Source organism: Festucalex cinctus, chromosome 8 (genome assembly GCF_051991245.1).
Source record: "Festucalex cinctus isolate MCC-2025b chromosome 8, RoL_Fcin_1.0, whole genome shotgun sequence".
Classification (NCBI taxonomy): Eukaryota; Metazoa; Chordata; class Actinopteri; order Syngnathiformes; family Syngnathidae; genus Festucalex; species Festucalex cinctus.
Window position 1 is genome coordinate 13,498,172 of NC_135418.1, and position 22,353 is coordinate 13,520,524.

General features: G+C 38.7%; 1 protein-coding gene across 4 annotated transcripts; it reads left to right on the top strand.

Moving 5' to 3' along the window:
- Positions 1-21,741, top strand: kiaa1328 (KIAA1328 ortholog). Of its 4 annotated transcripts, XM_077529736.1 has the most exons (12): positions 43-100; positions 1,463-1,490; positions 1,587-1,843; positions 1,954-2,054; positions 2,198-2,313; positions 9,968-10,092; positions 10,819-11,177; positions 11,296-11,514; positions 12,251-12,313; positions 12,427-12,506; positions 13,111-13,219; positions 21,417-21,741. In XM_077529736.1, the coding sequence occupies exons 2-12, from the start codon at positions 1,463-1,465 to the stop codon at positions 21,646-21,648; spliced, it is 1,689 nt and encodes a 562-aa protein (XP_077385862.1). In that variant the 5' UTR covers positions 43-100; the 3' UTR covers positions 21,649-21,741. The 4 variants fall into 4 exon arrangements, with proteins under 4 accessions (XP_077385859.1, XP_077385860.1, XP_077385862.1 ...); XM_077529733.1 differs by lacking the exon at positions 1,463-1,490 and having other exon boundaries at positions 1-100; XM_077529734.1 differs by lacking the exon at positions 1,463-1,490 and having other exon boundaries at positions 1-100; positions 12,266-12,313.
- Positions 21,742-22,353: the final 612 nt, after the last annotated feature.

Sequence of the window (22,353 nt, forward strand, 5' to 3'; positions counted from 1 at the left end):
CTTAGCAAGGTTTGGTTCCTTGTCACTTATGGCGGTTGTTTCAACATGGCGGCAGCTGAAAAAGGGATCGTAAAATCTGGAATACTTTGGATGAGCAGTGGTATGCTTTATTTATTTATTTATTTATTTATTTACTTACTTACTTACCTACCTTACCAGTCCGCGTGGAGTTATCCAACATCTTTCCATGATGAAGTGTCCTAACAAAACAGCGACGCACTTCTTATACAGTGGTCAAACGAGAGCAAGCAAACAACTCGAGCTACAGTTTTGGAATACTCTACTTATTATTTTTAGGTATGTTTTTGACACTTGCAAACTATGTCCGAAGAATATCCAATATTGTGTGGATTTTATTTATACTCCCCCTACAGTAAATGGGTAATATATGACAAGTTGCCATTGTAATGATCTGGTAATTAATCTTGCCTTTTCCATTCATAAATAAACGTTTTTGGAATTAATAAACGTATTGGATTATGTAAGAGTCTATTCAGTATTGAATTTGGTAGGTTGCTGCTTCAATTTATTACCACTGTGTTTTTGTTGCACTTCATTTTATTTATTTTTGTTGTTGTTGTATTCACACTCATTTATTTGACACATTTGTACTTTTATTAACCACAGTAGCTAATTGCATAACATAAGCGACACTTGGGAGCAGAGAAAAGGTTAGTCAGTGCACAGGGAGCAGATTTTGGTGTTAGGTACCTTACTCAAGAGAAACTCAACCAGTTGCGTGGTGACACAGGCGGGGTACACCCTGAACTGGTTACCAGCCAATCGCAGGATACACACAGACGAACAATCATTTCTACTCACAATCACACTTAGGGACAAATATAGTGTTAAATTAACCTATGGTGCATGTTTTTCGGAATGTGGGTGGAAACCAGAGTACAGTACCCGGAGAAAACCCACCCAGGAAGTCTGGAACCTGGATTCGATCTCACAACCTCTGCACTGGGAGGCAGACGCGCTAACCAGTCTGCACTGTGCCGCCCAAATGGATTATTATTTTAGAATAATTGATAACTAATAAAATAAATTAAATTACCACATAGCTCTTTTTACAAAGCTTGGTCGTCTGAGGCTATTAGCGCAAATGTGGGCCTTTTTTAAAAATATTTTTTTACTTCCCTCTTTCGGTTTTGGGCCTTTTTTTTAATTCTTTTTTTCCTTCCCGCTTTCGGTTTTGTAACGTCATATGAGGGTCCTTCAAGCAAGGTATGAGAACTCCTCTACACAAAGAAACGTGAGAAATCCCACATCCCAATCTATCATATTACTATGTAGATAATACTTCAGTTTTTTAGTTTGGAGTACAGAGAAGAAACTGCATTTGAAAAGCGTTTTGGGATGCCCACGTATACTGTATAGTTATATTCAAGTGTGTGTTATTCTGAAAAAATTGAAGCTCTTTTTAAAAGTAATCCCACTGTCTCTGTTTACATTGTGGCAGATGATGTACGGTGAGGCATTTGTTTCTGGTGAGCCAAAATGATACAGCCTGGAGAACATCTGACACTTTCACAGACAACATTGTCAAACTTACTGTGTTTTTTTTTCTTCTTCTCCCATCTCAGGTGAAGACGAAGTGGTCTCTTGTAGGCCAGGTGACATAAATACCTCAAGTAAAAAAAGCACCAAGATGCAAGCCAGACGCACCTCTGACTGCAAGATTGACACACCATTAAGGAGAGGTGGCAAAAAACAGAGCTATATACAAAATGATCAATATAGTTTTGACGTCAAGGAAAATGTGTCAGCCTTCGCCAGTGCATCCGTAACCACTGAGAGCTCCCTTTTCCCAACGCTTGGTGCTATACCCCCTGTTTCACAAGTAAGGCGTCCGTCATTTATTATTATTATTATTATTATTATTATTTTTTTTTTTTCATATTTGTAAATCATATGGATGAAATGGATGTGAAACGAAATCATGTTTCCTAGGTAATATTTGAACGTAGCAGTGCGCAGAGCCAAGTCAGTCTGAAAGACCTCTGCCCCGAAGACAAACGACGCATTGCAAACCTCATTGAAGAACTAGCCAGGTAGTTAGCTCACAAATCCCTCTGTGTGTTAAAGTTATTAGGCCTTTTAAATGAAAACCCTCATGCCTTTTGCTTGCTTGCTTATCTTTTTCACTTTTTCCTCTCACTTGTATAAAAATGTATTGTATTTTTTTCCCCCCTAGAGTGAGTGAGGAGAAAGACGAGTCGGTGAAGCGCCTTAAAGATGAGCACGATAATTTTGAAAGCAAGATCCAACAACTCGAGCAGAAGAACTTGGTTATAGCACATGAAAGAGAAAGTATCCTTCAGATATTGACAAAATACCAGTGCACTATGTCTGAATCCTCCACATCGTAATTAGCAAAAATAGTTTGCACATGTTATGGAATGCATTGAATGAGGAAAATTTCTCATTTGCAGGAGGTTACACGTCAGCTTTTATTGCATCTGATGTGAAAAAATATGTTCAGCCTTTGTGTGGCAACAGTAAAGTTAACTTTAACTACAGGTTTTCTGTACTAGTTACTAGTAATGATCTGTAGAACTGATTTGACAACATAGTTTACACATTAGGACCATTTTGATTATGAGAATTAAAAAACAAAAAAAACAAAAAAAACTTTTCTAACTTTAAACTGCTTGCCACTCGAGGAAGTGTCTATGGGCTTAAGACTTCAAGTGAGTTTTGACCAAAGGCTCATTAATTATTCCCAACTAATGTAACAAAACCAATTCAATCTGTTTTAATATTTGAGGGGGATAATTTAGACTGCTGAGTGAAGTGATGCCCTGACATATGAGTTTAATTCAGTGACTATGCTCAGAACTCCAAAAACCTGTATCTCAATCTATCATCTTTCTCCATTGAAATGAATAGAAATACCATTAATCCATGCCAGTCTCTCCCCAAAAAACTTCTTTTTTTTACATGAGAAACTCAACACTCTATATGATTGTAATTTATAGAGAGTAATATTATAATCAAATAGAATGTAAACAATTAAACACTGTGTACATATGGTGTAGTTAAACCGCTATATAAAAAGCAGTCCATTTACCATTATGATTTAATAGTGCAATTTATTTCATTGTGCTGTTCCCCGTGGTGTGCCCACCTTGGCCACAGGGAAGCATGCAGACACAGATGAAAAAGATTAGCCTTTTTCTACTTCTATTGCAAGGGACTCAGTAAGAAGCTGTGAGAAACATTAAAAAAAAAAAATCTATCTACGTATTATACCACCATTTGTGTTCAAATATCCGTAGCTTCTAAAACTGTGACTTTTGACGCAAATGTTAGCATCACCATGTCAAATGATGTTTTCCATAGACCATTAAAAAAATAAAAAATACATATTGTAATTGTCTTTGTTTTATGCTTAGATTGACAGTAAACTTCAACTGGTGCAGGCATTGAACAATTTGAAGCCTCTATTTCAAGTAATTATTCACTATTTGCCAAATTTATTTTTCTTGTGAAGTGAGTCAAATCGAGTTCACTGCAAACATTCCGGGCTCGTATGTCAAGTTTGCATTTGCAAGTTAAAGCACAAGCTCGGCAAAATGATGGGTTGTATCTCAAAATTAGGGTTGGGTCACAACTTGGAACTACTGTGCATGATATTTGGACACAATTGATATGTTACGGTATTCTTTAAGAAATGTAATTCTGTCCTCAAAATCATCTCTCTATCATCACTTTAGGAAAAATGTCTCTTTGTCCCTGTAGCACCTGGTTAGATCCTATACTTCTACACAATCTAATGTAGACTGACACACAAGAGAATTAGTATTTTTTTTGTTTTTGTTTGTTTGAATGCATAATTAATACAGTCTACAGGCTTCTTGTCTCATCACATTGTGCTGGTGTAGCTAATCATGGTTAATGTATCAGTCTGCTGCATGTGGCTGTATCGAAGTAAGTCAACAGGGGGCACTGTTGTCTTAGGAGTAAGGCGCTGTATAGCCGGTGCAAATCTAGAATTCCTACTAGAGGCAGACAAATGGGGAGATTCATTTCAATTTTTTGACGCCTGCCACAGTTGTCTTTTGTAAATGCTTGCAGCTTATTTGCTTTTGTGCACACAATCAATTTCACGGTTGGAGCAATGGCCCAAACTCGAAAGCATCCATTAAGTTTGGTATTTACTAAGAAGACTATTGTGTGTCTTTTCAATATGTTTTTGTAACCTTTCCTTTGCACATTGGATGTCAGTCCCTCTCCACACAGTGAAAGCCAGAATATTCTTTATTCAACTAATTTGAGGCTAACAATGTTATTATGTTTGCATGCACCCTGCTGTCTTCTTTAAAATTCCACTCAGGTTAAACCACGGTAATCAGTTGAGGCTAAATTGCTGCAAAATATGAAGAGTAATTGACCCTGCTGGTAAATTGTATGATTGGAAATGGAAGTGCGTTAAATTAGGATGGCACAGCTCAATTATATGTGCTGTGGCTTGCAGACTTGGCATTTACGCCAAAGTTCTAAACTCCATTAAAAGGTATTTGAAAGAGAAAAATGTTAGGTTCCCAGCACCTCAGGGGGGGGATAACGTAGTCTTTTAAAGTGTGAGCAAGAGTCATGAACGCACTTCTCGGGGATAAGGTTCTGGCACTTCACAGAAAGGTTAAGGAGACACCAAAGGCAAACACACTGAATGAGAGGCTTGTCAAATCTAATTCCATTACGCCTTAGCTTATCTTATCTAACCAAGGTTCAGGGTTGACAGGGTGTAAGAAATGTTGGGCTATACTTTAGCTCTAAGCCACCAAGGATGAGAGAGGAAAAGTAACCTTGATATTTGGGTGTTGAGCTGACATTTCGAATTGAAATGAATTAGTTTCAGAAAGAAGCGACGGTTTTGTACATTAAAGGGTGTTGTTAGGTGCGGAGGTCATTGTGGCGATAGCGCTCAACAAAGCACAGCAGGAGCCACAACTGCAGGGAATTCACAGGCCATGGAGAGATAATTGGATATGGCACTGTTCCCAATGGAAAAAAACATAGTTTATCGAATTGTTTGATTTACAATATACAACAGGCAGTCAAAAAGTAATGAGCCCAATTTATTTTAACCATCAAAATGGTTTTCAGAAACGTTTACGGTTTGTAGTGTGAATACTTGTTTGAAGCTTTATTTAAAACTTTTGTTCAAACCTGCCTTTTCACTGTCAGCCATTTTGTAAATCTGACAAAAGTGAAAAATAATTGATCAGATATTTCTTTTCAATTGTAGAGTACAACATAATTATTAAAACAGCCTCATGAAACGACAAAATGATGGCATCCCTTAATATTTTGTTGCACAACCTTTTGAGGCAATCGATTTTTATGACTTTCACTACTTCTGCACCTCTCAGCAGTTATTTTGGTCGAAGCTTCATGAGGAAAGTGCAGTCCAGTTGTCTCAGGTTTGAAGGGTGCTTTCTGCAGATGTCATCATTCAGCTCATTCCACAGATGTTCAGTAGAATTTAGATCACATTTAGATTTCACTGATTCAAGACACCCTGTGCCAGATGTAACTAGGCAGCTCCAGAACATAAAAGAACCTCCTCCATGTTTCACAGTAGGGACAGTGCTTTTTTGGGGGGATGCTGAGTATGTCTGTGAACATAGAGCCGATTGGCCTTACTAAAAAGTTTCAGTTGTCTGTCCAGGACATTCTCCCAGAAGCTTTGTGGTTTGTCAACAGGCAGTTTGGTAAATTCCAGTCTCGCTTTTTTTCCTTTTTCTTTTTTTTTTTTTTTAATGATTTATTTTGAACAGGTTGTTTCACATGAAGTCCACTTTGGCTCAAACGATGACGGATGATGCAATCTGACACTGATGTACTGTGACCTTGGAGCTCACCTTTAATTTATTTTGTGGGATCTTTTGTTACCATTAGTGTTATTATGAGCCTCTTTAGTATGTCATGAATTTTCCTTTTATTTGTGATATTTTAGGAATTTTTCAGTGTTTTACTCAGATTGAATGTTTTCGGCATTCCAGTTGCTTTTTACTAGTTCCTTGTGGGTATGTCAGAGATTTTGATGCTTCTGTCTTTTTTTGTCAGTTTAGTTACATATACAAAGGAAATAGACTTCATCCAATTTTCCATTTATTTTAACATTAATGTTATATTTATGACTGAACTAAATATAACCCCAAATCAAATTATTTTGATAATTGGTGCACTTTAATGTATTGCTTTATTTGGCTTTAGTTTTGGGCAGTGGTTCTCAACCTGGGTTCGACTCCAGGGGTTCGGTGAATCAGTCTCAAGGGTTCGGCGGAGGTCAAGAGACCCACCCAACTCAAATGATTCATGATGATACGCAACATCATTGGCTGCAGGTGATCATGCTGCAGTGCTTGCGCTGCAGGGAATTTGCCAGAGGTGGGTATTCCGTCAATATTGATGGAAGGTACATCAATGACGGATACCCATATTGTTAATGATTGACGGAAAACTTCAAAAATTGACAAACCAAGCATTGCCGGAAGGGGGTTTTCATGCGTCAATGTGACTGTTGACGATTGTCGAATGACAGACGCTCAAAATTCATTGAAGCGCCCACCTCTGGAATTTGGTGCGCTCAGTAGTCGACATATGACTTTGACATATGTGATTTACAGTATTGTAATCCCTTCATATTATGTCGAGCAAAAAACGAAAGTGGTCGGACGTATATGTGCAATATAAATTCACGTATAACGGAGTGTGTGGTGTTCCACATTGTTTAATTCTGGAGCCTCTGCTGTTTTCATTGTGTCTGCTGCCCCTGGGTTCCATCTTAAGAATACGGCATTGGTTGTTAAATGATAGGAATCCATCATACTGCATGATTTGTAATGCTGAGTTGAGGAAAGGAACACTTCCTTAAGCTGCATGTTGATGGGCAATACAAGAACACAACACTTGCTGGAATCAAGGTGAAGAGAGCCAGATTTGATGAAAAGGCTACCTGTTCATTTTGTTCACCAGTAAACCGTATACCTATGCCTTGAATTTGGTTTAGTGTATGCGCATAGGAAACTGGTGGGGTCAGTATCTTCAACAAGGTTCAGGACCACTGGTCTTGGCTGTCGACTGTAAAATAATTCAGATGCAGGGATTTTGGAAGGTTTCCACACTATTTATTGCTACTTTTTGCTTAGTTTTGTTTGTGTGACTTTGATGCACCCATATTTTCTTTAGGTTCAGTTGTATTTGCAAGGTTATGCAAGCTGTCAGCTTCAATTAATTCACCATCATTGCCTCCTTACAAACACATTTGGAGGCATCAATCTACGCCCCTTTTTGTCCTACACTCCTCTTCAGGCTCAATCTGTTTGATTCCGTGTGCTAAAGTAGGCTTTAGAATTTCCTCTCCCCCTCCTGTGCAAATTTGTTCCTCCTTAAAGTGGATTTCATAATTTCATTTGAGCCTCAACCTGACAGGGAAGTGAATCATTTTGACAGGCCTCTTCAACCCAAGCGCTTGATTTTGAGTATTTTGGGAGCAGGGGGGGGAGGAGTAAGTCATTGTTGGCAATTTGCAACGCTGATGTAAACCATGGGCTTGCCGAGTACTGTACTTGGCCCTTGGCTGATGTCCAAGGATGTGGAGAAAGCCCGTTTTTGTAGAAGCAGAATCTTGTTAGTATTGCTCTTCTTGGATCAATTTGCCTACTATAGTGCTTGTTGTCCAGGGACTGCATGTCCCTGTCACCATATTAGCATGCTTTACCTTCATGTACAGCAATAGGATTCTGATGCATAGCAAGACATTCTTCATTCTGTACTTTTGTTTGTGTGTTGTCTCTCACCCAACTATTGGTATTCAACGTGTCATACGGTTTTGTATATTTATGTCACGGTCACGGGGAACAATTTGTAGGGTAAGTAGGGTAAGAAATCACAGGAAATTATTTTTTTATTCTAATGTTTTGAAATATGAACAGCATGCGTTTTGCAACCCGCAACACACTCAATCTTGGAACATGGTGAATGTCTCGCTGTGTACGCATATTCAGTATCTCCCCTGCAAGACCCTTCCTTATTCATGCTGCATAAATAGACCTCCCAGCAACGGTTTACATGATGTGATGTCCTTGTGATGTCCTTTCATCGAGCAAGGCTTCCATAGACATTATCAGTGCTGGGGGGGGGGGGGGGGGTGCAGGCGCCTTAGTTAGATGAAGGGTTCAATCAATGTGTTTCCTCACATTTCTCAATGTTTATGGAAGCTGCCGCCTTGCATTTGTCTTGTGTCTGGTCCTCAATTCAAAGTTGTCCCCCCCTCTCTTTCCTTTCCCTCCGTTTCATTTCCTCAACCTGATTGAAGTCCTCTAACAACCAAAGTGTTTCCTTATGGTGTGCTCTGCCAACTATTTCTTCAATATGACTCTACTTTGAACTTTGATTTCCTCTTAATATCTGGGCTTTTTTTTTTTGTTTTTTTTTTTTTAAACGGATGCTGAGAAACTCATCAGCTGGGGTAGCAGGGCCACCATCATAAAAATATATGGCCTGGAGGAAACACACTTTATGGTCAGCTTGGGTGGGAGTGTGTGTGCACGACTTACTTTTATTGTAGCGTTTGTGTGGGAGTGTTAGTGCAGGTGGGCAAATTGTGCTCTCGTGCCTCAGTGTGCGTGTCCTAGAAAGTCGGAGTAAGACGGAGGTTGATTATTGAATATGTATGAGTTTGTCTGTGTATCTCGTACTCATTATCTTTGTATGTGCTGGTGTGGTGCGATGGTGCTACTGTCATTAGTGGGCTCCTGGGGCGCAGCAGTAGTTCCGCTCCAGATTAGTTTTCTAGTATCTGCCAACTCTCTGTCTGGCAGAGAGCCGGGTATGGCGCTGCCCAGCTCAGCTCAGCGCCGCATGGATCGAACCAGATGGTGAAAATTCTGCGTCATAACACAAACTCTGATTTTCTGAGCCCTTTTTTTCTCTCGATCTTTCTGTACTTTTCTGGTCTATCGTATAACTCTTTGCAGAAACAATGGTTTAATATCAGTTGTCCAGTAAATCTAGCCGCTATCAGTCTTATTCCCCGACAGAAAAGCTTTTCCCTACAAAAATAACTGATCTGCATAGTGACCTTTTAAAGCAGACATTTTTAAAAGCAGCGTTGGAAAAGCGGTTACACCGACTTTTTATGATAGTGTCCTTACTATTTCATCAGGATTCTAACTGCCTATGTTAGTTTTTGACCCTATCCTCAGTGCAAAATTTCATCTCAGTCCGGGGTTCTGGTAGACTGGTGCCTGTGTGCTTGGTGTTAAAACTGGCACAACTTCATTTTGGGGTCATGTCACGCCTAAATGGGTGTTTCAGTGCACTGAGCTGTCTTCTCCTTCGACACCCCTGGCAATTTGGACATAGAAAGTAGACTGTGCTCGGCTTGACGTTTAGCATTGTTGTGAATTTGGTAGACATGATACGCATCCCTGAGCATTCCGGTGCACCCCTGGCGCTTCTCCAATTTGGTGACAAAAAGTACACTACCATTTAGACTCGGTAAAAGCAGGTCTAAATTGTGGCACAGGTGGTTTAACGCAATTGTGGTGTATTAGATCAAGGAGTAGACAGATTTGGTGCTCCGCGGGCGTGTGAAGTGGATGTCATCAGATTTCTTTCATAAGCGTGGGACAATCCCTCTGAATCATTGTAGAAATCAACCTATTAAACGAATTGTAATCATTACACTCATTTGCATTTAAAAAAAAAGCGTAACACTAAACAAAGTAGCCAACAACAGTTTCTAGTGCGGTTACGGATGTAGAATCCAAATATCCCACAATGGCGCAATTCTACCTGCACAGTGTGCAAAAATACTAAAAGAAAGAAAACTCCACCCTCGTGCACAGTTAGACTGCGGTTTGCGCTAGACTTGGGCTGGGAACGAAAATAGGACACCGGGGATCAAGGTTATGTTTGATTATGCCATGTCTTTTCCTTAATTATGTGCCAGGCCTTCAGGAGCAGTACAGAGAGTGTCAAGAGCTGCTTGGGCTCTACCAACAATACCTTACTCAGCAACAAATGAAGCTCAACCAGTCCATCGCTGAGCTTAGCCAGGCACAAGCTCACTATAAGGTATGGTACAGACAGACTCAGTGTGCTGCTAAAGGGTTCATTGAGACCTCATGGAACAGCTCATTTATGGCTAAGTGCCAAAATAATGCATATCAATTGACTGTAGAAGTCCCCTGAAGTCACTTGGTCCGATATGATTACACCACAGTAAAACTCTCTCAAGGTCACACTTGAGAAGGGAAGACACTCTTCAGCCTGAGCATCTGGAGATAGAATAGATGACATGGCCAACCTCATTGTCCCACCGTGGCTCTGAATAATGGGTGTTTGCCTGCTCCCTGACCCTTAGCAAATGAGTCACTCTCTCCCTTCCCCAGTCAACTATAAGATGGGCTTTTCCTCCTTATGTTTATCTCATAATGTGCCTGACCTTGGTTTACCTGCCAGTAATGCTCAGTTGAAAATTGTCCTCTTAATCTTGCCGCCTCTGTCAAGTCTAAACAGGATATGGTAAGCGGAATAGTACGGTGCACGCCATTGTAATTACGTGCACTGAAAGAAAACGGACTCAAAACAGACATGTGGGGAACATTTTTAGCCGCACATCTGCGCAAATTGAGCGAATGGTGCATAATTCAACACAGGCAAATTTAACTTTTGGCCAGCCCTATATTATGCTCTCTGGGTTATAAAACATTTTTGTCTGTTAGCTGAAATGCAGCATACATCTTTTAGAAGCCTCTTAAATTGGTTGAAAGACATTCATTATGTTTCTTGTGTGTCCAGGTGCTGAGCAGTGAAGAAGCCATTAGTGAAACTACTAGCCAGGCTAATGGCCTACTGTTTGATGGCTCATACCTCAGTCTTGCTGCTCCTCAAACATATCCACCTCAAGCGCACAGGAAAAGTAGCAGAAGAAGAGGAGCCTTGCATGCTGTCAGTATTTCTACACCCGCTTCCCATTTTAGTAAGAACCGTCCAGCTGATGCCGGTGAGCAAACCCGCGAGCATCAGGTTCAGACAGGAGAGTTTGGTTTGCGGCACTATCATGGGGCTTTCCAAGACAGTGGCTATGGCACCCAGCAACGTAGAACAAATGGCCATTCCCTTGAGAAAAGCTGTGAGAGCAACCTAATTAGTCAAAGGTACCTTTCTTCTGAAATTATAAACCCGCACTATGTTCAATTCTTCCAACATTTACTCGGTCAACATGAACATTAAAAAATACAACTGTGATCAAATAATACGTAGTTTTCCATACAGACCCCATGTAGAGAATGACTTGGCCGCTGAGAATAAGGAAGCAATGACCATGCCTCCACTTGCTTGTGGGGACTGGGAGGAGAAGAGGCAGCAGCTGCTGCTGCAGAAGATGCATCTGGAGATGGAGAGAGAGAAGCTGCAGACACGACTGGCTGATCAGGAGGAGCGGCTCAGCAGACAGAATCAGCAGCTGTGCCAGTCACGTCTTGACTGCCAAAGGTAGATTCCAAAAACCTAAAAAAAAAAAAAAAGTTTATTTTCATAGGGTACAGCTACTAAAAGTTTAGTTAATTTGATAATCCCACATTGCAAAAATAGGAAGAAAATGGAAGAATGGATAGTTAAGCCCAAATCCCATTGTGGGGCCAACATTTGCGACGCTAAAGTCCGTATACCACTGAGGGATGAATGTTTGCGATGCTAGCGAATGTTTATTTCATGTCAGGGTTCGTTCAAGGTAGCAGCATTTCCCTAAGGTTCTACAAACGGTCTTAAACAGTCTTAATGGTCTTTTATGTTGCACGGAAATTTTGAACGTGTTGCGACAAGAAAGACCATTAAGACTGTTTAGAGAACCATTAAGACTGTATAGAGAATGTTTAGGAAACGCTGCAACCCCCAAAACCCTGATGTGAAATCAACATTCGTTAGTGTCACAGTGGAATACAGGTTTAACGAAGAACATTTGCGACACTAACGAATGTTGATTTCACGCCAGGGTTCGTTCAAGGTCGTAGCGTTTCTTAAACGTTCTGTAAACAGTCTTAATGGTTCTCTAAACGGTCTTAATGGTCTATCTTGTCACAAGGCATGAAATCAACATTTGTTAGCGTCACTAATTTTCATCCCTCAGTGGGATATGCACTTTAATGTGGAAAACCTGAATGTTGTTAGTTTCTATTTATTCTCATGTTCATATTAGTTTTCAAGAGGTATGTCAATCTAAACTCAGCAGCTCCTTTGTTAACAGCGGAACGGCACAGCCAGACCCCGCTCATGGCCAAGATTTACCCCCCAGGTAAAGCAAGTAGCTGAATAAGATACATCTGACCATGAACATCATTCACAGAATGAAATTATTATGGCCTGTTTATGAAAATTGCTGATTTCTGTTGTCTGTGTGTGTGACAGAGAAAATCATCCTACACGACAAATCTTGCATGACAACTGTTCTCAAACTGCCCCGTTGGATACAAATTTAAATTTTTGTGGTGAGTTGCTATTTTTTCCAGTTAAATAAAACATATTGATACTTGTCACAAACCTGAAATGTCACATTATTTCTTTAAACAATTTATCTGAGGTAGAGCTAATAGAAATTGTTTGGAAAAAGGTCAGCACAAGTAAAACTTGGAAAGTGACTAAATAAATGTTCTGGCAGTTATGTTTTTAAGGGCCAATCAGATCAACAAATAGGTGGCACCACTGCCAAATAGTAATTTACATAGTGCTAGCTTGACAAGCAGCCAGCTATTTTGTGTCAAAGCCAGTCAAGAAAAGAGTGAAAACATCCATATCATCAAGAACAGCTTTCAGTACTCTTATTTGCTCTTCTGTTAATGAAATGGTGTTTGGCAGTTCAGACAAATTTGCTGCTGTCAAAGTCACATTGTTTGGAAGTGTGCAATTTGACTTTGCTGTCATCAAAGATCTAAAACCACTATCTATTTCTTGTATCTCCTCATAGAACACAAAGTTGTAGGTTGAGCTTTGGCAAGAGTGATTTTTTTTAAATACATATATGAATGGCAACTTATCTCAGATGTGAGCTCCTCAGGTGGTGATGTTGTCGCCATACTGTACATTCCTCAACAGATGCTACAGAGCAATCAACAAAGGACACAGCCACATCCCCTGTAGAGTTCCCTGCAAGCCCTGCCGAGCCCACCGTGGGACCTGTGACTCAAAAGACATCCGAAAAGCGGTAAACTTTCTACTTGACCGTACAATTTGCACACAGACAAATTAACAAACAGATGCATCAAGAAATGTAAAATTGTCATTAAAAACAAACAAAGAAACAAACACAAAAAACAAACGCTATGGGTTTAAATGGTGTCTTTTGTGCAGTTTGAATAGTCTCCTGTGTATGTGTGGGTTTACTGTGGTTAGTATGGCTTCCTCCCACACTCTAAAAACATGCATATTAGGTTTTCAGGAAGACTAAATTGCTTTTTGCCGAAAGCATTTCATAGGCTTAGACCTGCCAAAATTATTTTAAAAATGATAGTAGTATATTTTTTTAGTCAAGCTAAGATGTTATACAAATGTCAGAAAATCAACATGAAGTTGTTGCGGGAATGTCCGTCTTTGATAGGAGCTACTGTATATTCTGTATAAACCTTCATCGTACTATACTACAGAAAAGCCTCGTATCACATTTTAAACAGGGTTCTGCAGAGTTTCCATTTTCTAGGGTAAATTATGACACATCTTAGTTCAGCTAACTTTTCGGCTGTGAGATGCTAAATGAAGCTTTTACTAGGCTAGCTAGCACTGCGGCCAGCCTGTCAGGAGACATGCTGCGTTCCATTAGTCCGCCTGGCAGGGACCTTGCAGCAGGTGTAATTGAACAGACTTGTGGATGCACACACTGCCCTCCCTCCTTTCTCTGCAACAGTAATGAGACGGAGAAAGCAAGAGGCAGCACTGTTAAAAGCAAGTTTGAAGAGGGGTTGAGGGTGAGCATTGCGCAAAGGGAAAATGCAAGGCACAAATTTGAAGCTGGTGTAGGACTCAAATGGAAATTGTGGCAAGGCTCTAATATGGATATTGAGGGCAGGTGCCAATAACACAAGCAACTTTTGGAAAAGTTTACTAAACTTTTTTTTTTTTCCTTTTAAATTCATGCATGAATAAAATGTGTCTTTGTGTATCCCAGTTTTCTCAGCAAGGATATTGAAAGAAGTACTGCTGCTGGCATTTATAATCTTTAATTGACATGCGATGTGTTCCTCTGTACAACCAGATTTTCTCAAAAATAATAATATTAATGACCGTGTTAGGTCATAAGAGATACTTAGCTGCTGTATATGATGTTCTTCAAGACAAACAAAGATAGAGTTAACTGTACTCACAAGATGTCATAATACCTTTCCAAGGACGTGACTGCTAGGCCTTTCGGAGACTTTCCCATTGGCTGTATCTCTCTTGCAACCTGCTGATGACACTCGGTGACACTCTTAAGCTCAGTGGCCACATCCCTCTCAGAACATCCTGTTTGAAGCCTTGCAATGCCGAGGTACTCTTGATCATTTGTTCACTGTCATCTTGGTCTGATATTGAAATTTGAACAGCGTTAAGGCAATTCATTTTACGAGGTACACAAAGCTACTTTACCCAGCAACAACATGCCCCTCTGGGCCGTCTGATCTTAAACCGTTCAATCTTGATGTGCAAATTGCCAAACAAAGCTCAGGGTTAACATGAAGTGACCTTATTAATCCTTTCATGAATCCTGTGCCAGTTAGTAATGAGACAGTTCCATCTCATCTCCATCTTGCGTGCTATTGATTGGTTGGGAAATTGACATGCGAGATATATGCTTTGGCCGTTATAGTTTTTTTTTTCTTCTGTCTTACTGTTTGGACTGCAAATGAATAAGGGCACCCGGGTGAGACGGCTATCTTTAATGAAAGAGTGCAGTGAGAGTTACAAGCGAGGAGGCATGCAGAGGAGTGTGAACATATTTCAAACTGAATGGGAGGAGCGCTGTATACATGCTTTGAAAGAATAAATCAGTTTTGTTTTACCTAAAATATGTAGAGTATTGGGAGACTGCGGCTTCCTCCCACATTGCAAAAACACGTTTCTAAGCTGAATTGATGACTCTAAATTGCTCTGTGGTTTGAATGTGCTTGTGAATGCTTCTTTGTAGAGATGTTCAATACCACTTTTATCAAATTGATACCAGTACTCAACTGTTGATACCAAGTATCGACAGCGCTAGTACTTTTGATAGATACAATTTCCATTTAAAAACAATGATAGATAATTTTAAAGAAAAACCTTATATATCTCAATATAGGATTTTATTTAAAATTGCATGAATTGTCAGTTCTATTTTTCTAATTTGTAATTTGTAGATCCCTATATGTACATATTTGGGCATTATTTCATAACAAGTGATGACCATTTGGGTGTGTGTGTGTGTGTGTGTGTGTGTGTGTGTGTTTGGGGGGGGGTGCGCGCGTGTTTTTTTGTGACTTACATTCTTTAATGCCTTTGCCTTTTAACTCTTTTACTGTCAAACATTATAAAAACAAAAAACAAAAAAACAAAACAAAAAACACCATCCACATTGCCAGACGATTTCGAGCATTTCAACTCAAAAGATACATTTTCTCCACAACAGTGACTTTGACACTAATATTTTTTGTTTAGTGACGCTCTGTGAATTAGGGTTGATGTGACTTTGTCTTTGATCATTCAGGTCATCCTTGAAAACATTCTATTTCACCAGATTTCATCTGATTCCGTCATGTTTCATTGCAATTTCATACACCGGCAACCCATTGAAAAGAGATACAATGCTGCCATCTGCTGGCCATAGTAAGTGGCTGTTTTTGATTCCACAACCCATTGATCAGGCAGCGCTGCACTTAGACGTTGCGCTGCCCATTGAGATATATATATATATATATATATATATATATATAGGGGTGTTAAAAGAAATCGATTCGGCGATATATCGCGATACTACATCGCGCGATTCTCGAATCGATTCAATAAAAAAAAAACGATTATTTATTTATTTATTTATTTTTTTATTTTTTTATTTTTTTTTATTTTTTTCTAATCGGTAGTCTTACCGATTCAACGTCTTATCATCATTGCCTTTTTTTTTTTTTTTTTTTTTTTTTTTTTTGTGTGTGTGTGTGAATCGATTTTTAAACTTCCATTTTTAATGGAAAAATATTCAACAAAACGTCTGACTTCGGGTTAGGATTCACACCTTGAGCATGGAAGAATGTTATATGAACGGAACATTAAGCCTTAATATTTTATTTTAATGCTGTTCAAACATGAAACAGATTACAACCTCTATAAGACTGAAATTTCAGATAAATAAATAATACATTTTCATATAAATCTTACACTCTACAAGCTTATTGATTAGTATTTTCTAAATTTGAATGAAAAAAAATCGCAACAATCGACTTATAAATTCGTATCTCGAATCGTCAGGTACTAGGCAATTCACACCCCTATATATATATATATATATATATATATATATATATATATATATATAAAATGTAGTTGACGTCACTTCACGTTTATGGCGGCATACATTGTGATTTTACTTATCATGATTAAATGTTTTTGGCGATCAAAGAGTTAAAGTGGAATCTCCATGGTTGAACCCAATCAGTTTCCAGAACCTGGCCATTGAAACAATGTCACCGCCAATAGAAAATAATGGAAATTGAAATAATCTGTTCTAGGGTCAAACTTTTGTCATTAAAAAGTACCCAATACCTTGAAATAAGACGCTACATGATATCGATACTCGCCCATTCCTAAACAAAACTATATAAACTAAACTGCACTCTGGTTACATTCAAACTAGCACCCTTCAGTCTGTTTCAATCGAAATGGCTCAGTATTTTTCCGCTTTTGTTTTCTCTTGCAGCTTGTGCTCAGAATGTAGCATTAGTCTATGAGAGCAGCACATTTTCTTTTCACTGTGCAAATGAAGATAATGTGCTCTGTCATGTTTTTACACTGCATTCGTCTTTTTTTGCTGGTGCATTGGAGCACAACAGATTGGCCAACATAATTATTAGTTTTCCACAAACGGCAATTTTGCTCAATTTTTGGTCTATTTGTGTTGCTTCATTTGCTGCTTTATTCCGCTCAGCTGTACAGAAAAACTTTTCTTTTTTTTTGTTTGTTTTTCTTTTTTCACTTTTTTGTGACCACTAAGAAAAGAGCTCCACGTACATTTTGCTACCCATCAACTGAATTATTGATATGGTCGTTTAGCCAAATTGTGCTGAGCATCCAGGACAGACACGCGTGCTGTTTTCTGATTACACTGACTGACAGAACATCTGTTCGAGACCATGCTGATTCACTTCTTTATTTATTTTCCCAATAATGCAGACTGCAGTGACAGATTTTCAGAAAGTTCCTTGAAGCATATTATCTGACTGCACCTCAAAGTATAAAGTCACCACGTCTCTATGCAGTTCTCGCCTGGCATTCTTTTCTGCCGTATGCCACCCCTTCGCCCCACCCTCGCTCCCGCACCACTCGGACCAAACTGTACCCCCCACCCCCCTTGTTATAGATTGTGACCGCCGTTAAGTGATGCATTATTCATTACCAGCATGTCGTTTGTTGATGGATGGCTGTTTGAGAGCCCTGTCCGTTAAATAAATCAACAAATAAAAATGCAAATTCTCACATTTGGCGAGACGGAACCTCGCCAAAGTCCCTCCCCCATGTTCCCTCTCTGCCTTCCTCTGTATCCACAAAGCCGCATTTGCTTTCCATCTCTCAATTTCTCTCCTTCTCTTGGCCAGTCACTCTCACTTTTGCTCACTCTCCTGCGCCTGTTGACAGGCAGGAAACCAAATGAGGGAAATACATGAACTTACTTGAGGTAAAGTCTCGCGCTGTGTTTTTAGAATGTATTTATTTATTTTTCGTTATCCTTGACCCTCATAAGCTTTCACTTGAACATGTTCACACTTTAGTTCAATTTTCAAGAAAAAGTTTCAAGGCTTTTTGGGTTCTTCCTAACCAAGTCAGGAAATGGCCTTCACAATTGAATAGAAGTACAAATTGACCTTAGTTATGGAGAGAAGCTAAATTTATAAAACCAATAACAATGGTAAAACAAATACAAATGAGTCATTTATTGTGCAAATAAAGTTGTCACTCCCTTGTGCTAAATAGTGCAAAAAAAAAAGAATACTGCTAATATTTTAAATTTAAAAAGTGCACCACGCTTTTCGTTTTTTTATAGTTCATTCAAGTATGTGTCTACTCTATGTATTAATTAACCTTTACATATCCTGTTTTCAACAATAGTAATAAAGGCAAGTCTATTCAATTAGATTAATTACATCTTAAACGTCAAAACTAACACTCAGCACTCTGAACATTGCTGATAGATTGGATTGGGTAATTTATTCACGGACAATAGTTTATGTTTCCACTTGTATTTGGTAACTACATATGTCCACTTTTATGTTAATTAACAATTTTTTTATTTATTGTACATCTAGAACAGATATAACATGCGGTTAATTTGATTAATCATGTTAGCCATGGAAATTGTGATTAATTACGATAATTGTAATTGACTGACAGCCCCAATATATAAGCAGAATGTAATGCATAATGTATATATGCCTGTATGTATGTGTGCACACGTGTGTGTGTGTATAACAGTACGCCGTGGGCATTAAATTAGTTTAAAATTGCATTAAAAACAGCATGAAAAAGCGTTAAATCAATTTGATGATTCCTGCAGAAAGCCTGTTTAAAAACCAAATAAAAACTAGACAAAGTGAAATTTCTGCAGAAACTATGTGGGATGCTGAATGCTAATAAAATATTTCCCAAACGAGATTTGAAGCAACACACTTGCATGTCTCCGTAACGCCAGGGAAGTATTTAACATGTGAGCCAACTTGACTTGTTGAAATTCATGGTTAATGGCCTATTTACATATAAAAGTTTTATCTGAATGTATCGATTCAGATGGAAAAGTTGAGCTAATGATATCCAATGGAAAAACGCAAAAAAAAAGAAAATAAAATCACGCAACAGCGCCACATAGGCATGCAGTACCCTCCATTCATTTAAGATGGAAAACTGGAACTAATGATATACAATGGAAAATGCAAAAAAAAATCAAAAAAATCACGCAACAGTACCCGCCATTCATTTAGAGGTGGGATTCAAACCCGTGACCTCCTGGTTACTGGACAATGCATTTTACCAAGTGCTCCACTGGGCAGTATCACAGAGCTGGTCATGATGAGAAGTTGTATGTATGGAAGTGGACGTGGAAGGACTTTTCAATGTCAGTCCCATTGAAAATGAATGGGGAAAAGTTGATATTTAACATTAAATTGTGCAAATACTGTAACTACTGTGAAATTAGATGATATATTCCCAAGATGGCGTGAATTTTTGAACCAAGTTGAAATTTGAGCGGTGTAAATTGGACGTATTATGTGGGAGTTATTACACGGCAAAAAAGTGTGGAGAACAAAAAACTGAAAAACATATGTTTCAGCATTCCCACAAATAATGCAATGTAAAATATTAAGACACACGTGATACACTCGATCTTTTGATCACAAGTGACAAGCGTATGGCAGCTTTCAAATAAGCATTAATTTTATTTGTGTTACTTTGTGGGCTACTGGTGCATGAAAAAGTAACAGAAAACTGAAGTGCGGGAATGACGTGGTAATTTTGTCTACGGATGAATGCAAATGAAATGGCAATTAAAAAAAAAAAAAAAGTTTTCTCCTTTCTCTGTGGCCCGGTACTAAATGATCCGGAGCGCGGTGTTTGGGGACACCAAAACAAGCGCATGCCAAACGTTGGACCTCACCTAGGGGAGCTGTGAGCAGCGCTGCATGTGATGCAAATGGATGCGGCTTTAAACGAGCAGAGAATTATGTTAGCAACTTCAGTGGAGCATGCGTTGAAGAATTCATGTTTTGTATTTGGAATGGTTGTCCTTCCAGTGTGTATACGTTGAATAATTTATCAAGCCAGACAGACTGAGGGATTGAATCTCTATTAGCCTAATCTTCTTTGTTTTGCTTTATTTATTTCACTGCACATTCCCTCATTTCTATTCCAGGCAACAAGGCAGCAGGTTCTTTTGCTTTTTGTCCCTCTCATACCTACAAGAAATTGTGTACAACTGTTGGAGCGCACCAGTGGTTTTGGCTTGTTAAAGTTGCTTGTTAGGGGTCAGTCAGTAATTCAGCAAGCAATATAGTCATTTGCTTTTATATTAATGGTGTTAACAAGGAGAAGGTAGATGGCAATATTTCAGCACACACTCCATTTATAAGCTGGCTACTTGATTTCTGGTGTGGGTATCATTCTGCTTAAGTTTAAATTCAATTCATTGTTATTTCATTCCTTCAAAAAAAGAGAACAAAACCACAAAATAATCAACACAAAATAAATGACAGCGAGCGGTCAAGACGCTTTCAATGTAACAATCCTATAAAATAATTCAGCAGCATGTCCTTATGCTATATGTATTTTTCCAGTAATTGAGCTATTGTCAAGTTTTTAAAAATACAGATAGACTGAGATGATTTTGTTTTATAATCCAAATTGTTCCATAAGATGACACCATGAGTTGAAATTAGGGTTGTTCCGATACCGTTTTTTTGGCCCCCGATACCGATCCCGATACCCAGCTTTGCAGTATCGGCCGATACCGATACCTATGTTTTTTTTTTCCCTCAACATGAAAAGGCTGTCATGCCATTGGTTCAGAGCATTCAAGGGCCAATAGGATATCTTAGATCGGCATGCAGTGAACATGTCACATACCAGTGAATGTCGTACACGGGCAAGACACAAGATGCTGCATCCAAAATCCTATATTAGAGTTGGAATTAGTGGTATCAGCATGTTACTTGTGAGTACTCACCGATACCGATACCACTGTTTTAATGCAGTATCGGCGCCTCTGCCGATACCAGTATCGGTATCGAAACAACACTAGTTGAAATACATCGTTCTTTTTGTTTTGTTGTATATTTTGTTTTGGAGAAAATATCTGTTCCTCTTAATTTATACTCACTTTCCCCTTTTTTTGTAAAATTTCATGATTAGCTTTAAACATGATTTTGAAACCGTTAAACACCATCAATTCATTAAATTTTAAAGTTTTTAGTTATATAAAAAATGGATCAGTGTGGTCTCTGTGTCCGCAACCGCAAACGACACGGATTGCACGTTTTTGTAAAAAAATAGGTGTTGTCAGTTTGTTTCTTAGTGTCAGTGCAACGACGCCACTGTCAACTGGAATATATCAGGCTCCGTTTTAAATCAAGCTGTGCCCACGGAATGCAGAAAGAAAGTACTGTACTTTGAATTAAACAGCAACAATATTTTTTCTCCAGGTTTGACTTTTCTGCGGTTGAGTTATTGGATAATTTCAGTCGTCCCATTGTGGCACATGAGCAACGCAGACCATCATCCCGGAGGCTCAGATCATCACAACTTGGATCGGCCCTCACAACACCCAAACCAATCTGCACAAGTCTGCGTACCCAGGTGATGCCTTACCGTCTGAATTGCCTGCAGGATTTGGAAGAAAGCCAAATATTGGAAGATATTTTCTTTATTTGCTGACAAGTAAAATTCAAACTTAGTTGTCTTCAATAGATTTTTTTTTTTAAATTAGAGATCAGTGTGTTTTTAAGTGAAGACATATTTTCAATACAAATAAACCATTTATAAGGTACGCTTGTGCTATTTTTTTCCCTTGACAGCTTGCCTGTCTGTAGGCAGAGAATACTGTACCAAGTAACATTTCAGTGCTGCCTTGAAATATGAATGATCCGACTTGATTTTGTTGCTTTGACTAAACTGTTTATCTAAAAAAAAAACACACACCCCTTTTGTTTATGCTACCTTAATGCTAGCATACATTGCAAAACATTATAGAAGTGCTAGCAAATAGCATTGCCTGTTGCTGTTTTTAAAACAGATATTTGAATGCAAATTGTCCATCAGTACAGGTAGGCAAACAATATAATAATAATAATTTATTTGATCATCTGCAAACAATGACTAATATTGTAATTTTATGAGTCACTTACAGTACTTGTGACAGTCTTCTTTGTGTTTATTCAGGGTTGGTCATTGTACTGCCCCCCCCGGTGGCCAAGTCACATGCACCAGCATGAGTCACAATTCCTTAATCATAATGCATACATTGTTAAATACTTTAAATTCTGTTTACTCAAGTTAACTTATTACTGTAGGTTTTATAAAGTAAACTGTTTTTTAATGTACACATAACAAAAATGTATTTTTATTTTGGGCTGGAATGGA

What these genes read in the sequence shown, in the direction of transcription:
- kiaa1328 (XM_077529733.1), top strand. Translation starts at nt 46, where the DNA reads ATGGCGGCAGCTGAAAAAGGGATCGTAAAATCTGGAATACTTTGGATG. An exon ending in AATACTTTGGATGAGCAGTG is followed by an intron (nt 101 to 1,586) that starts GTATGCTTTATT and finishes CTCCCATCTCAG; the next exon opens with GTGAAGACGAAGTGGTCTCT. An exon ending in AGCAACCTAATTAGTCAAAG is followed by an intron (nt 11,178 to 11,295) that starts GTACCTTTCTTC and finishes TTTTCCATACAG; the next exon opens with ACCCCATGTAGAGAATGACT.